Genomic DNA, 15,634 nt, shown 5'->3' with positions numbered 1-15,634 from the left:
TATTTTATTTTATTTTACTTTATTTTATTTTAATGAGAGAGATACAGAAAGGTCAGAGCACTGCACAGCTCTGGCTTATCGTGGTGCTGAGGATTGAACCTGGGGCCATGGAGCCTCAGGCATGCAAGTTTTGCATAGCCATTATGCTTCTTCCCCAGCACATGAGATAGGTTTTCATTCCACAATAACAACTTTAGAATTTCTGTGATCTAAAACTAGCAAAAGTTTTTAACAGCCTGCACAGGCTTAAGGAAGGGGAAGGGATACATTTATGCCTAAAGAGAATTTATTTTTCAACCTAATATTCAGCCACTCATCCTGCCTGACACTTTTGGATCCACTAGGGGAGCTGGGTGAAGTCTGCAGGGGCTTATTCAGATCAGACAAAGGACTGGTTTGGGTGTAGCACTCCCACCTGAGAACCTCGGATCCAAGGACACTGAGGACAATGACTGCAACAGTCATAATTGGTTTCACTTACTACATGTCTGTCTGGCACCTGTTCAACAAGCTCAGGTGTTGCCATTCTTAGAATTGGCATCAACAGCTTTTATGTCCTGATGCCAGTGGATCTCCTGGTGGGTCAAATAGGAATGAAGAATGAGCTATCATAGCAATTCCCATTATCATGTCTTATGTTTGCAGGATTGGACATTGTGTTATGTATGAGACCCCAGATAACATTCCAGGACCACCTCACTCAATGACCCCACCGTGAGACCAGGATTGTCATGCTCAGTGACTGTTGCTCTAGAATCATAGCCCTCCTCAACCAGTGAACTTTCGAAGTGCCATTAAAATGCTAGAAATAGGCATGTGTTTTTTCCATCTGCTACCTCATAGATGCTGTGTGTGCCCATAACTATGAGCATGAATCCTTTAAATGAGCTGTTGATATCCTATTAACTGTTTTTTTTTTCCTCCCAGAGAAATTCATGTTCAGATACAAGGTAACTTCCCTCTGTGAAATTTACAGATCTGCCAACCATAAAAACATTAATGCATAATACATAAACAAAACCTATGCTCTTTTGCAAAAAAAAAAAAAAAATGGCTAAGGAAAAAAGGAGTTAGTCTCTGCCCTCCAAAGGGAGAAACATGAATCCTGCATTTTTATTTTTGATGTCTTTTTGCCTTTAAATATATGAGATGACTATTAATGCCTATATTCACTGCAGGGGAGAAGGGAAATGGCAGTAAATTTTAAAGCCCATTTACATTATGACAAGGCCCAGGGAAGCATTGTAATTCACACAGTTATTTCAACAGAGGTTTGGACTGCCTCCAATTTAATTTTCTGAAGGTGGCTAGGCAGCTGGTCATTCCTGGTCTAATCTGGGAAATGTATCTCTTCAGGTTGCCGATCAGAATGCAGCTTCGCAGCTGTCACCCCAGAATCATTTACAGCTACTGAGGTCTGGGGGCCAAAGCTCTGGAATCACTTTATGTGGACATTGCAGCCTAGCTAGCTTCATAAATTCTCGTGCAAAGAATGATAATCAATATTTCATGTTTAATGATGCAGACCTAAAATTAGTATAGATTTTACGTCTTCTACCTTTCCAAATTATGCAAACATTAGTAACCCCTTTTTTTAGTGCCCTTATTACATTGCCATTTTTGAAAAGCAAATGGTGGATGGGCAGTGAGGATGTTTAATGATATTTAATTGAATTATTGAATGGTCAAAAATGTCAAAAGTAATTTTGGCTTTTAACTTTTGTTAAATAGTTTACCCCTGAGTTAATATGAAATTATCCCCAGCATGAAAAGTGATGTATGTCAATGACATGGGCTTTGTCACCCACAGCCAAATGATGTAGCAAAGTGCAAATTGTACCCATGTTTAAATTACCTAAGTGCTTTGCTACTGGAAACAACATGGGCAGGGTGTAAGTCAGAGAAGTTAAAAGGGTGGCATTTAGGTGCAAATGCACTTTAAGGAAAAGGCAATTTTGACTAGATTTCTGATTTAGACTTGTCCAAGGAACAGGTCCTGCTTGTTGATAGACATGCAAAAGCAACAGGGACAGAAAAGCCAGATTCAGCATTCTGTTATTGGCAGGTTATGGGATTGATAAAGAGGCCACAGCACAGGACTTGTCTAACATCTCCACTGAACCCACAAATTCAATATCTAGAATTTTGCCTTCTGTGTCTGGCTTTACCATATCCTATAGGTCTTTCTCTTGTCTTACACAGGGGTTCCTCTAGAAGTAAATATGACTAACTAATATAATTTATTGGATTTGTGGATTATAGAAGTGGAATTGTATAAATAAGGAAAATGAAAGCAAATTTAGGACCCTTGAGACATGCTTTACAGAATTCAAAGAGAATCACCTAAAAGATGTTGAGAGGGTTAATGAAGTTACTACATAGAGATGGGCAGGGCAGTGATTAAATAAACAGGGGTGGTAAAGCATCCCCAGTAGTTGGAAGGGGGCAAGGAAGGGAAATGGCAAGGGAGAGACTCAAAGGTCTAGGTGATAAGAAAGAGACCTGTGGGCATTATGGTCATGTAACAAGAACCAGTATGTGGAAGAAGCCACTCCACAGAATGGTGGCTTCACTACAATAACGTGTGGTCAAGGGAGTGAAGAGAGTAAATCCTTCAACTTCTCTCTTCCCTCTCTTCTGAACTTAGGCTAGTAACTCCCATTCTCCCCACTGCCCATACCCTACTCAGAACCACAAGGAGCCCTGGATAATAATCACTATCATTACAGTTATGAGTTCCTACAACAGAGGAGTGTGTCAAATAATAGGGTGCACATGTGGATACCTTGTTGGTGGCACAGAGTCTCAGTTATGTGGATGAGTAACTGCTGGGAGCTGATGCAAGACAAGGCACTGTCATTAACAACACTGATGCACTGACTTGAAATTTTCCAAAAGGGTAGATCATAAGTGCTGCCACTACGGAGTGGAGGAGGATGTTATCTATGTGAAGTGGTGAATGTGTTAGCTATATTGAGTATGGAGATTGCTTCATAGTGTGCACAAGCTGTACACCTTAAATATATTCAGTTTAAAAGTGTCAATTAAGCTTCAGAAAAAAAACACCTGGGAACATGTCAGATATAAATGGAAGCTGCAGAATCATTTGTAAAAAGCAAAAACTTAAGAGTATGTATCTGGAGGAAGAAGAGAATATTCAAAGGTCATAAAATTTCTTGGGATTTGAAGGTCATTAAGACACTGAGGTTTCTTTCCTTTTTTCAAATTTCTTTATTGGGGGATTAATGTTGTATAGTCGATACAGTAAATACATTAGTTTGTACATGCATAACATTTCTTAGTTTTCCACACAACAATACAACTCTTACCAGGTACTCTGACATCCTGTTCTAGGAACTGAATCCACATTTACACCTGAGCTCAGGTCCTGGAACTGAGGTTTCTTTTCATCTCCATTAGAACACTGTGCTCAGTTCATTTACTCTAGTGATGTTTGTTTGTTTGTTTGTTTGTTGCCTCAAGGGTTATTGCTGGGGCTCAGTGCCTGCAGTGTGAATCCATTGCTCCTGGAGGCCATTTTTTCCCATTCTGTTGCCCTTGTTGTTGTCACTGTTATTGTTGGCATTCATGTTGTTGCCATTGCTGTTGTTGTTGTTGGATAGGACAGAAAGGAATCTAGAGAGGAGGGGGAGATAAAGATAGATGCCTGCAGACCTACTTCACCACTTTTGAAGTGACCCCCCCACACACAGGGGACCCCAGTAAGAAAACACACGAGTCTAAGAATACATGGGTTTCTTATAAGTACCAGGCTTACACAGGGGCACTTGAGGGGAGCAGGATAAACAGGAAGGGTTCCCTGAATAGGTCCTGGCTACCAACTTGGAATACATCCTGAAAATACCTGGGAGCTGCTGTTGGTTTCCAGAATGAATGACAATGACAGAATTCAGAGACAGAGAGAACTAGCAGGAGAAATCAATGATGGGGAAGAACAACTTGAATGTTTATAATAATAAAGTAAAACAAAACAACTAAAAAATCAAGAAGTGTTGAGCAAGTCAACTTCCTTATTCAACTAAGAAAATGAGGACAGGGTTTGGAATTTCCAGGCCAATTCAATTGTAATATTTTTGTATAGTTAGTTTAAATAACCAAATGATGAAATCAATCCTCCAAATTGTCAGCAGAGCAGCTGTTCAGAAAGCTCTTGTTAGTTATTGACCTTATGTTTAATATGATTTTCTAGAATGCAGAAGATAGTCAGATTGAATAAAGTGCCACATCAAACCCCTCCTTGCTTACAAGCTCCCTGCAATGCAAGAACCAAAGAGAGTTCCAAGCTCTTTCCTTCTTGCTCCCAGCCCCCAGGGACAAGGAAGGAAATATGCCCCAGTATGTATGAGTGCTGAAACCATATCAACTTGCCTTTTCCCTGATCAGAATGCAGGAGTAAAAATGAAAACTTCTATAACCTAAAAATCCACCTCTGGTTTTCAAGAGTAGCTATGAATTCTTGTTTAGCCTATTTCCTTTCTCTATAAAAGTGACTTTAAGCCTGACCTTTCATGTGACCTGGATTTAGTACTTTTGTCACTGGATGTGAAATGGGATATGAACAGGATTAGATGGGAAGACTGAAAGGATGTAGAAAATAAGGAGAGATGTGGCAACTTTCTCTTAGATAAGAACCAGTACTTTTAGGACTAGAAAAAAAGTAAGACAAAAAGCAAATTTGTATCTTAGGAATAAAATGCTCTAAGATTGAAAAAGAATGCTTACCTATTTCTGTCATCTCTACCTATTGTATCTATCATTCATCCATTGCTTATATTCAGCCTAGGTAATGTTTACTTCCATTTACTATGAAAAACATACATGTAGGAGGATTAAAGTAAAGGTATTCATACCTCATGTAGTGAGAAGGGACAAAAATTGTAATAATATCATGGGAAGAATGGCTAGGGCAACTGAATATTTAATTTATCTTAAGCTTATGGTAGAAAGGCACAATTAACAGCCTCTGTAAGATGTATTCATTGTTAACTGTTGATGAAAAGAAGTGAGCTACTTTATCTGTCAGGCTGCACTGTGGAGAAGAGAGAGAGGGGATCTGGAGCAAAGAGGGAACACAAATCTTTATTCGCATGGGCACCTCAGAGTTGGGTGAGAGCACAGTGTTTCGGGCCATGAGGAGGTAGCAAAAAACGGCCACCTCCTGGACCACCCTCCCTTGCATCTAATCACCAATGTGAAAAGCAGGCAAGAAAGACAAGGGGCGGAAGAAGAAGGGCTTTATAGGGCAACAATCAGGAGTGACGTGTCGGGACAGGATTGGTTGAAAAAGGCACTGCGAGAATATTGCGGGAAGTGGCAAAGCCTGAGGGGACAGCTTGGCAGATGTGACTGCATCTTCATAATTCCCCAGCATTATCAAAAGGGGAAAATATCCCTTAGTGCAAGCTCTGACATTTCATTCCTTTATATGAGAGAGAACATGTAGTGAAATAGTGTCTCATGCAATGACTTTGCAGAAGATGCAGTTATGACCTTCACATACGTTGTTATATCATGTCAGTGTTGACAGAAGGCCACACTTTTATTAAAAAGAAACAGGGGACCATGAGCTGCTTCACCCATTAGTCATTTGATTAAATTATTTTTCTAAAGACTGTGCCTAAACTAAGCAACAGAAATCACAGTTATAGTTCAGAACTGTTGTATGCTTTACATTGGATTGTTCTAGCTCTCCCCCTGCCAAGAAAATTGGTTCAGTCCTGCTAGTTTCGCGAGCCCGCTTGTCCCCACCCCAAGAAACCCTGAGAGAGTTCCAGAGTTGCAGAGTTCAAGAGTGCTTGGCGCCGCCACGGGGGAAAGAGGCAGCAGAGTTCTGTTTGGTGATTAGTTTGTCTTAGTTTATGAATTGTTGTTCCTGAATAAAGAAATACAGCTTCCCTGCCCAGCTGTACATCTCTGGTCGTCTCTGTTACTCGCCCATGAAGCTAGCCCGGCCAGCTGGAGCCTCCGAATTTTAACAACAAATGGCGCCCACGTGGACCTGACCTGCGCATCTCTCAGATAAGTAAAGACAATTTGGCTACCTATGTACTATGGCCTTCTCTTCTGCTTGTGAAGAGATATCCAAAGGCCTCTGCTCTTTCTTCACGAAACTGTTTTGCTATTTCTGGAACATTTATCTCTTGACCACTCTGTGGTTTCCACGTGCTCGGGCATACTCAAAACAGCCAGAGGAGTCGGGAAGAGCCAGCGGGCAAGAGGCAAGGCGCAGAGCTGCCTTTTCCACCTGGTGGAACAGCCAGCCAGCCGGCTGCGCCCAGACAACCCCGCGCACCATGCCCACAACCCCGCAGCCCCACAGCCCACAGGAGGCTGACGCCAGCACACAGGAGCCTGACGCCACCACACAGGAGGCCGACGCCAGCACACAGGAGCCTGATGCCAGCACACAGGAGCCCGATGCCAACATGCTAGAGCCCGATGCCAACATGCAGGAGCCTGATGCCAGCACGCAGGAGCCCAATGCCAGCACGCAGGCCAGCCCACAGGAGCCGGCTCTGCACTGCGTGGTGCAGGGCACTGGACACGGGATCCCTCCACGCTGCTCAGCCACTGCGAGCAGGGCAGCAGATATGATAGAGCCACGGGGCAGGGCCGCGGCAGCCTATCATGGCCGCCACCTCGGCACCTTCTACAAGGCTGGCCCACCCGCCCTCGTGCTATGAATGCTGGAACGATCCCGGACCTCCCAGACCCCCGGGCTCCCTGCCGAAACTGGACACACTGGCCGAGATCTCCAGCTGCCGGTCCGGTCTGAAGACAGACAAGCTGGAGTACGCAGAGATTCGTACAGAGATCGCAACCTGCAATTCCTAGAAGTGAAGCTGCCCAAGAGACCGCCACTGGATAACACAACCCCCAACAACTAAGACAGTACATATCTAAATTCGTGTTTGAAATGACATGTCTTCGTAACAAAGGTTTCTCTCCTTGTGCATTAATGACCATGTTTATGTGTATGTTTAAAGTTTGGTAAACAGTAACTTTAAGGCTAAATTCTTACTAGTCAAAGTTAAATGAAAAAGGTTTTCAACGTAATTCTCATAAAGATAAAATTAACTTACATTTAAAGTCTGAGGTAAAAATTAGTTAACAATATATTTTAACTAAGTTGGTCTAAAGACCTGCGCACACCTAGGGTGTGTCTCCATCTTGAATGGGTATAACAAAAGGTTAAATAGACTTGTTGACATGTAAAACTCTTGATTACCTTCTCTATTAGAAATGGTAGATTACACAATGGCTATGCTAATTATTCTCATGCCTGAGGTTTCCTTTCCTGCGCACACCTAGGGTGTGTCTCCATCTTGAATGGGTGTAACAAAAGGTTAAAAAGACGTTGTTGATATGTAAAAGTCTCAAATTCCTTCTCTATTAGAAATTTTAGATTGTGCTGTGGTTATGCTAATAACAAGTTTTGTTTCATAGTAAGTAAATTGCAGCCAGCTGCCTTTGGGACTCTAGGCCGTTCCCCACCCCCATGCAAATGCCTGTCGAGGCAAGTACACCCCCCAGAGGCAAGAAATGTTTTTTTTCAAGCTGATAAAGTTTTGCCCACAGAGGCAAAAAAATGGCCCCCTCAGGCCTTCCCTTGGCAGCACACTGGTTCTTGTTACTTGCTTACATGTTTCTCCATGTTTGTGCCAGTTTTTTTTTTTAAAAATGCCTGTATGATAGAGGTTTCTGTTCACCCCACACCCCTAATACTGTGGTCATTTAGTTAAAAAGAAAAGGGGGAATTTTGTTGTTAAAATTCGAGGCTCCAGCTGGCCGGGCTAGCTTCACAGGCGGGTAACAGAGATGACCAGAGACATACAGCTAGGCAGGGAAGCTGTATTTCTTTATTCAGGAACAACGATTCATAAACTAAGACAAACTAATCACCAAACAGAACTCTGCTGCCTCTTTCCCCCGCGGCGGCGCCAAGCACTCTTGAACTCTGCAACTGTGGAACTCTCTCAGGGTTTCTTGGGGTGGGGACAAGTGGGCCCGCAAAACTAGCAGGACTGAACCAATTTTCTTGGCAGGGGGAGAGCTAGAACAACCCAATGTAAAGCATACAACACAGAACAAACTGGTTCTGTGACTGGGCCAGCCTGGTTTTGTATTGGGTTATGACTCGTGTCATTTTTTTCATACAAGAGCACTGCTCAACTCTGGTTTATGGTGGTTCCAGGGTTTGAACCTAGGACCTCAGATGCCTCAGGTATGAAAATCTGTTGCCTAAACTGCTGTCCTATTTTATTTTGCCTGTCATTTATCACTTTTGAATCATTGGTCTTTCACTTCTGGAAGCCAAAAATCTCATTCAAAAATTTTTGAAGCATATGAGAGAATCAGATGGTTCATGAAACTGAAGAGTCCATCAGTGAGGGAGTTGCAACCTCCAGTTGAACCCAGAAATTCCCAGTGTCTCCAGGGCTAAGTTCCTGGGCTGCCTTTATCATCTCAGACGCACTAGTTCTCCTCCTATTAACTATCTTCCTGACACTCTATGATAGTCTCAGGAGTTCTTACTCTCAACTACAGAGAAGAGTAGATTTTTCTTAAAATTTAAAATAAATTTTGAGAGTCCCACCCCCCAGAAAATCTCAGTGTATCTCATGTTCAGGTGATATTTCTTATGGCATGTAATGTAAAATAGTTTGCCATGTTCTGAAGCAGAAATGGTGATGTTGTACCATGAGTTTTCTTTTCTATCAAGGATCTTTGAGGTCTTAATGGTTCCTGTATTGGCATCAATATTGAAAAATCTGACATCTTCAGCATTGTAGTCAATGAAGATAGAAGCATATCAACCTTCCTTTCACTCATTGCTAAAATAAAGAAAATAAAAACGAGAAAATATTCAATAAAGAATATGCAAATATTTAAATGTATGCTTCTCATTTTTATAAATGACTTTAAGATTTCCCTGATGACTTGATATTTGCATACAACTGAAATCAATTGTTTACAGATACAGAAGTGAAGTTTATGCAGTTAAGAAGCTGAGCAGCTTCTATGTTCTGGACACTATTATAGGCTCTGGCTTTATTGCTTATGCCACTGGAGAGGGGATGAAAAGTCAGAATATAGTGTTAAGTTAAACCAGGCACAAAATGTAGAATATTTATATGAAATTTCAGGATGGGCAAAGTTAATCCATGGTAATAAAAGGTCAGAGCAAGGGCTCCCTTGGGAATGAGTTGTTGGGAGCTCAAAGGAACTTTCTGGAGTGAGAGAAGTATTGTATGTTTTGTTTGGGGCAGTGGTGGTTGTTAAAGTATGTATTTGGCAGAGATAAGCATGTTGTGCCTAGATGGCTGGTGTGCTTTCCACACATAGGAAGGAAGCATAGGCATGGAAGGTTAAGCAGCTGCTGGAAAGAGAGATGATGTGGGCTGTCCTGGGAGACAGGGAAATGAGGCACCAGGTTGTCTTGGACCAGACTAATGGTCACCCACAGTGCTGCAGCATTTTGAATTTGGAGCCCCAATAAGCTAACTAATGAACAAGAGATTATTGTTTAGCTCTGCATCAATAACAAAATGGTGGTGCCCAGGGGGTCAGCTTCATATACCACCAGAGGAATCTTCTGCAACCTAAAACTCTTTATAAAAGCTCTATGATCTTGCTGTAAGGCAAACTGAGTTCTCAGGGCAGTGAGACTGGATTCCATCAGGACAAGATAATTAAGAGGACACTAAAGGAAGTTGAGATAGACATTTGCTAATGACAGACTGAATTATAAAGGTCTCAGTGGGAGAGGTTGAAGGGGCTGGATACAGGAGAGTTGTTGGGTCAAATTCTGGAATTTACAGTGCAATGGGAAGTTATAGAAACTGACTGGTGGGGGATGGCCTCAGAGACTTGTCTTATGGAAAATTCACCTGTATCTCGTGGCTTCATTGTCAGTTCTTCACTGCAGGAATGTTCTCTCCATAACTGACTGACTATAAGATGAAATCACACACACACACACACACACACACACACACACACACACACACACACACACATCAAAGAACATTAATTTGAAAGAACATAATAAATTATGAAATATTAATTATCCACTATCAAATAACAAAAGATACTTATCATTTTCAAGAAACATAATAATAAGAAATCATATAACCATTTCCTAGAGGAGCTTTCTTCATTTTTTGCCTTCAATTTCTAATATAGTATGATGAATTTGGTAAGGAGAGTCTTAGAGAGCAAAATGTAGAGAACTAAACTAACTAGCTAAAATTTTTAGCAAAACTAGCTAAAGATTTGATTCAAAGGGGCTGGGTGGTGGCACAGCTGGTTGAGCACAGATGCCACAATGTGCATGGAAGGACCAAGGTTCAAACTCCTGCTCCCCACCTGCAGGGGTAAAGCTTCACAAGTGGTGAAGCAGTGATGCAGGTGTCTCTCTGGCTCTCTGTCCCTCTTCCTTGCCTTGTTGTCTTCCCTATCCCTCTCGACTTTTCTGTTTTTATCCAATGAATAAATAAAATACTGTTATTTAAATTTTAAAAAGAATTGATCATTAGTGTTCCCTTAGTCGTTTGGGAATAAATAATCACCTCTTTTAAATTTGTCAGACAGTTAACTTTGGTTTAGTTGGGCAAGAGTGATGACTGGTCACCAGAGAATTTTCAAACTGATAGGTAGTTATTTTCAAGTATCGTAAGCAATCTGACTTTACACTCTCATATTCTGTACCTATAGTAATTTTATCACTATAGTAGATATCAAGTCACTATATGTGGTCATTTCATCTCACTCTTAAGACTGCCACGTCTCCTCATCACCATGTAGACCATTATGAAGCCTCTCAGCCCATTCTTTTCTTTTGTTATACAGCAAAATTGTCCTATAGCTAGTGAATTATGTTGCATTTACCAAGCAAGGACTTGCTTTTTGATATCCACAGAAACCAAAGCTGTGGCACCAGCTTTTGAAAAAAGTAAATGTTTTATGTGAGATCGACAAGCAAGGAAATAGAAGGCATGGCTCAAAATTGTCCCTCTGAGAGTAGGGTTGCAGAGTTTTCTGAGGTTATGAGATAAGGCAAATATAGCAAAAGGCTGGTTTGGATAAAGCTAACTGTGGGTTTTAAATAATTCTCTACAAGGTGTTCTAGTTTAATTTTCCTTGTTGTGGCAATTGTCGCCACAACAGAATAGGCTCTAGTGATTATATTCTAGTTTTTTGGTTTGCATGTGGGTGAATTTTGATTTTTATGGTGCTGAAGTTAGCTGAATGTCAGTCTCTGACCTCTTGAGCATGTTCAATTTCCTATTTTTCAAAATGACTTAATCTTCTGTTAGTGATAATAGTAATAAACAGGGATGAGACAAGGACTTTCAAGTTCCCCTCTAGATTCTGTTTTGTTCACTTCAACTGCAGAAGTGCTAGTGGAAAAAACTGTGGCAAAACTACCAAGAATTGTCTTGATCTCTCAGGGGTGAACAAGTGGTCAGTGCTGGTCAGGGCTTCCTTTGTGCCACTTAAACAGTTTGTGGCGATGGGTGGGTTGTATGACTTTAAGGAAAAGAGGTCATCCCAGGGTCAGAGTCATAAACCTTTCTGTGAGTTACAAGATAGGGATGGGGGTGAATGGGGCTCTGGTAAGAGGAGAAGATACAAGTGTGGGGGGGGGGTGGGGGGAGAGGTGAAAGAAGAGAAAGTGAGAGAGAAGGAGAGGGAGAAAATACAGGGCTGTTATAGTAAATTTGGGTTAGTGTGTGTATAGATACATATAACATCTCCCTACTCTGGAAAAATAATGAAAACCATTGTCATTGGTGATGAAAGTATCATACAGTTTGCAGGGCAGTGCACATTATCATCTGATCCAGTATCAGATTGCATTGTATGTTTAAGCACCCATCCATTGCAGTGTCCAAAACACTTTAACTGTGCTATCTCAATTTTGTGAACCATTGTCCTCAGATATTATTACCCATAAATGCGTGGGTTCAATTTGTAAGACATTTCTTTTTTTCCCCTCCCCTTACAGGAAGAACTGAAAAGATTGCGGAATCCTTTAGAACAAGTTAATGATGAAAAGTATTTACTTGAAAAGTAAGTAAAAAGTACTAAAGAAAATTAAACTACACAAGAAACTGAAAAGCTTGCTTGCAAAAACCTATCTGGCAAGGCAAAAATGAGTAAGTCAGCCTGACAGTCTCTACTATGTGGGCAGGACCTTGTGGTGTGGCTAGGAGAAAGAATGGCTGGAGACAGAATTGGACAGTCTTGGCCATACAGCTGTCCTGATGAATGGGGTGGTGTGGTCCTGAGGGGTCCCGAAATGGAGCCTGAGGGCTTGAAATTCAATTCTGCTCTCTATTTGGCTTTTTCATCAGTGACATGTAGAAAAGGCACTGTAAACCACTATTTCTCACAATAAAGAAAAGGAAAAAAAGTCACAAAATTTGCAAAAAGTGTAAAGACAACACTGACTAGTAGAACAAATATTCAATTAATACTGTAGAATGAAATAAAACTGAATAGGAAAAACAGAGAGAGATGCAACAACAGAGATCAAAGTAAGTTCTTCCGTTTAGATTTTTAAAATGTATACTGGAGCTTGTGAAAGATTAATTCTGGGAAGTCGGGTGGTAGCGCAGCGGGTTATATGCACATGGTACAAAGCGCAAGGAGTAAGGATCCCCGTTCGAACCCCCGGCTCCCCACCTGCAGGGAAGTCTCTTCACAGGTAGTGAAGCAGGTCTTCAGGTGTCTATCTTTCTCTCCCCCTTTCTATCTTCCCCTCTTCTCTCCATTTCTCTCTGTCCTTTCCAGCAATGATGACATCAATAACAACAACAATAATAACTACAACAATAAATCAACAAGGGCAACAAAAGGGAATAAATAAAAAGATTGATTCTGGTTTCAATTTACAGGTAATTATGAAAAGATCTGTTTGGTGTTAACAGGTTAACATGATTTTATATGACTTCTAACATTATTAGCATACTACTAGACTGATTAATAGGTATGTATTGTTAAAACAAAGAAGAAAAGTGAAATCATTGAGCATTTACACTGTACTCTGAATTGGTGAAACATGTTTTCTCATAAAATCTGATAACAGCCATTTGGCACTGTGATGTCTATATTACAGATGAAGCAAAAGGCTTAAAGAAGTTCTATACTTAACTAAGTATACTCGGTAAGAGTGTGTGTATGTGTGTGTGTGTGTGTGTGTGGGGGGTTCATAGCAAGACCTGGGTGCAACCAGAGCCTCCAGTCCAACCACCACATGAGCCCAAATGTTGAGCCTCTGGGGAGGCTCATCCCCAGGGCTCCAGAGGGAGTCTGAATTGTGAGGGTTCTGGAATTGTGTAAAGCCATTATAAACTTTAGACAGTGCAGGGTATATGGCTAGAGAGAACTTGCAAAGGGAACAGAACAGTCTTCCTTAAACACTTGAAAAGGATGTTCCATATCAAAAGAGGGGGTAAAACGCTTCTCCCTCTAGAAAGCAGAGCAAGGACTAGTGATAAGAATTTACATGGAAATACTGGGTTGTCTGAAAAGTCATGATGTATTTTTCTATTCAAAAATGCATGAGACTTTTCCAAGTTTTGTGACTCAGAAGGTAACAGTGTGTGTGTGTGTGTGTGTTGTGTGTGTGTGTGTGTGTGAGAGAGAGAGAGAGAGAAGAGAGATTTAGTCCACTTGACAGATAGGCTACTCTGTTAAGGGGTGAGCTACTGGACACTGCATCTGCCCAAGGTGGATTTAAATACCTTCCGAGATACTGTTAGCACAGTTCTGAAAACGAAACTGCTGGGATAGCCTGAGGGTGCTTCTTCCCGAGTAAGTGCTCTCTGGGTTGGAGAAAACTCAACTGGAGCCAACCTAGGTTGCTGCGTGGGAGAGGGATCAGGAACTCCTGCTGAGCTAGCATGGCAGGAGATAGACTCTGGAACTCTCAGAGCCAGAAGGCAATCCCAAGTGTGTTAAAATAGAAGAGCAGCTGTATATATACTCACCAAGTAGGGTGGAAACAGGATGTGACATAGAGAGGGTGGAGCGAAAAGAGACTGGTGGAAATCAGGGTGACTACGAGAGGGGGCGGAGCAAAAAGACATCGTGAACCAATGGGGATTAAACCAATGCCCTGCAGGGCGGTTCCTAGTTAACTGGTTATGTAAATAGACCGCAGGGATACAAGCAGGAGGAAGCTGGCATACTGCCCAACACAAAACTTAATAATGGTTTCTCCTTTTGCCTTTTTTAAATTAGTGACTTAATAATGATTAACAAGATTTTTAGATAACAGGGATACAATTCCATACAATTCCTGCCACCAGAATTACATATCCCATCCCTTCCAGTGGAAGCTTCCCTATTCTTTATCCCTCTGGGAGTATGGACCAAAATTCTTAGTGGGGTGCAGAAGGTGGAAGGACGGGCTTCTGTAATTGCTTCTCTGTTGCACATGGACGTTGGGAGGTTCCCAGCCTGTTAATATGTTTTCATAGTGGGATAGGGCTCTGGAGAGGTAAAGTTCCAGGACACATTGTTGAGCTCATCAGCCCAGGGAAGTTAGGATGACATCATGGTAGGTTATGCAACTTGGTGATAGAGTATTAGAGCTGAAAGGTTGACATCTCGGGCTTCTGCCTATTATTATTATTATTATATATTTTTTATTTTACAGTAGCCCTCCAGAGGAAGCCAACAGTTTTTTTTTAAATCTCTATTTATTTATTTGATATAAACATCCAGAAATCTAGAGGGAAGGGGGGAGATAGACAGGGAGAGAGACAGAGAGACACCTGCAGCTCTGCTTCACTACTTACAAAGCTTCCCCCCCTGCAGGTGGGGACCAGGGGCTCAAACTTGGGTCCTTGAGCATTGTAACATGTGCACTCAACCTGGCCCTGTTTCTGTCTTTTCTTAACTCTGTGAGTCTGGACAGATGATCAGATGACCCTAAGGACCAAGTTTGTTAGATCTTTTAAAATGAAGATGATAATACTGAGTGACTCAGTAGCTTCTATAGTTAGTAGTCCATGAAAGCAAAGTGCCTTCAAAGTTAACTGCTTTCCTTTTCCTCTAGTCCATTCCATCTCCATGATTTAAAAAATTTGCCTTGAGACCATTTGGAAGACAACTTAGTTTGATCATATGAAGTTTCCAGATCATCTATAGATTTAATCGTTCAGCCTTGTTATGCTTATTCTCACTAAGGTGAATAAATAAGAATAAAATAGCTCAGTCTTCCTCTCTCTGACCCCTCCTATCACTGCTTATATGTAAAAAAATAATCACTAAAGAGGTTTTAACTAAAACTAGGGAGACTATTTTTCTCCAATTGTCGGGCTGAGCTTCACTGACGGGAGACAGACGACCAGGGACTCATGGTTGAGCTATAGGCAGTATCTCTTTATTCATGCAGGACACAGCACAATTTAAGCCGAGCTAAGCTAAACTAAAGGTAAAGTACCCTAAAACTCACAATGCTGTCTTTATATATACTTGCCAAGTAGGGTGGAAATAGGATGTGACATAGAGAGGGTGGAGAGAAAAGTGACTGGTGAAAATCAGAGTGTGACAAGGAGGGGGCGGAGCAGGTGAGAATCCTATCACTGAACCACCAATG

At 41.5% G+C, this 15,634-nt stretch overlaps 1 protein-coding gene across 1 annotated transcript in view; it reads left to right on the top strand.

The window, feature by feature from the left end:
* The window catches only part of SCHIP1 (schwannomin interacting protein 1), a 646,656-nt gene that overhangs the window by 140,164 nt on the left and 490,858 nt on the right, over positions 1-15,634 (top strand). The window contains exon 2 of the mRNA XM_060197568.1: positions 12,032-12,096. Within this exon, the coding sequence (XP_060053551.1) occupies positions 12,032-12,096 (65 nt within the window). The remainder of the gene's footprint in view (positions 1-12,031; positions 12,097-15,634) is intronic.

This window comes from Erinaceus europaeus, chromosome 9 (assembly GCF_950295315.1).
Source record: "Erinaceus europaeus chromosome 9, mEriEur2.1, whole genome shotgun sequence".
In the NCBI taxonomy this organism is placed as follows: Eukaryota; Metazoa; Chordata; class Mammalia; order Eulipotyphla; family Erinaceidae; genus Erinaceus; species Erinaceus europaeus.
The sequence above is the reverse complement of the archived record's forward strand: the minus strand, read 5'-3'. Positions and strand labels throughout refer to the sequence as shown.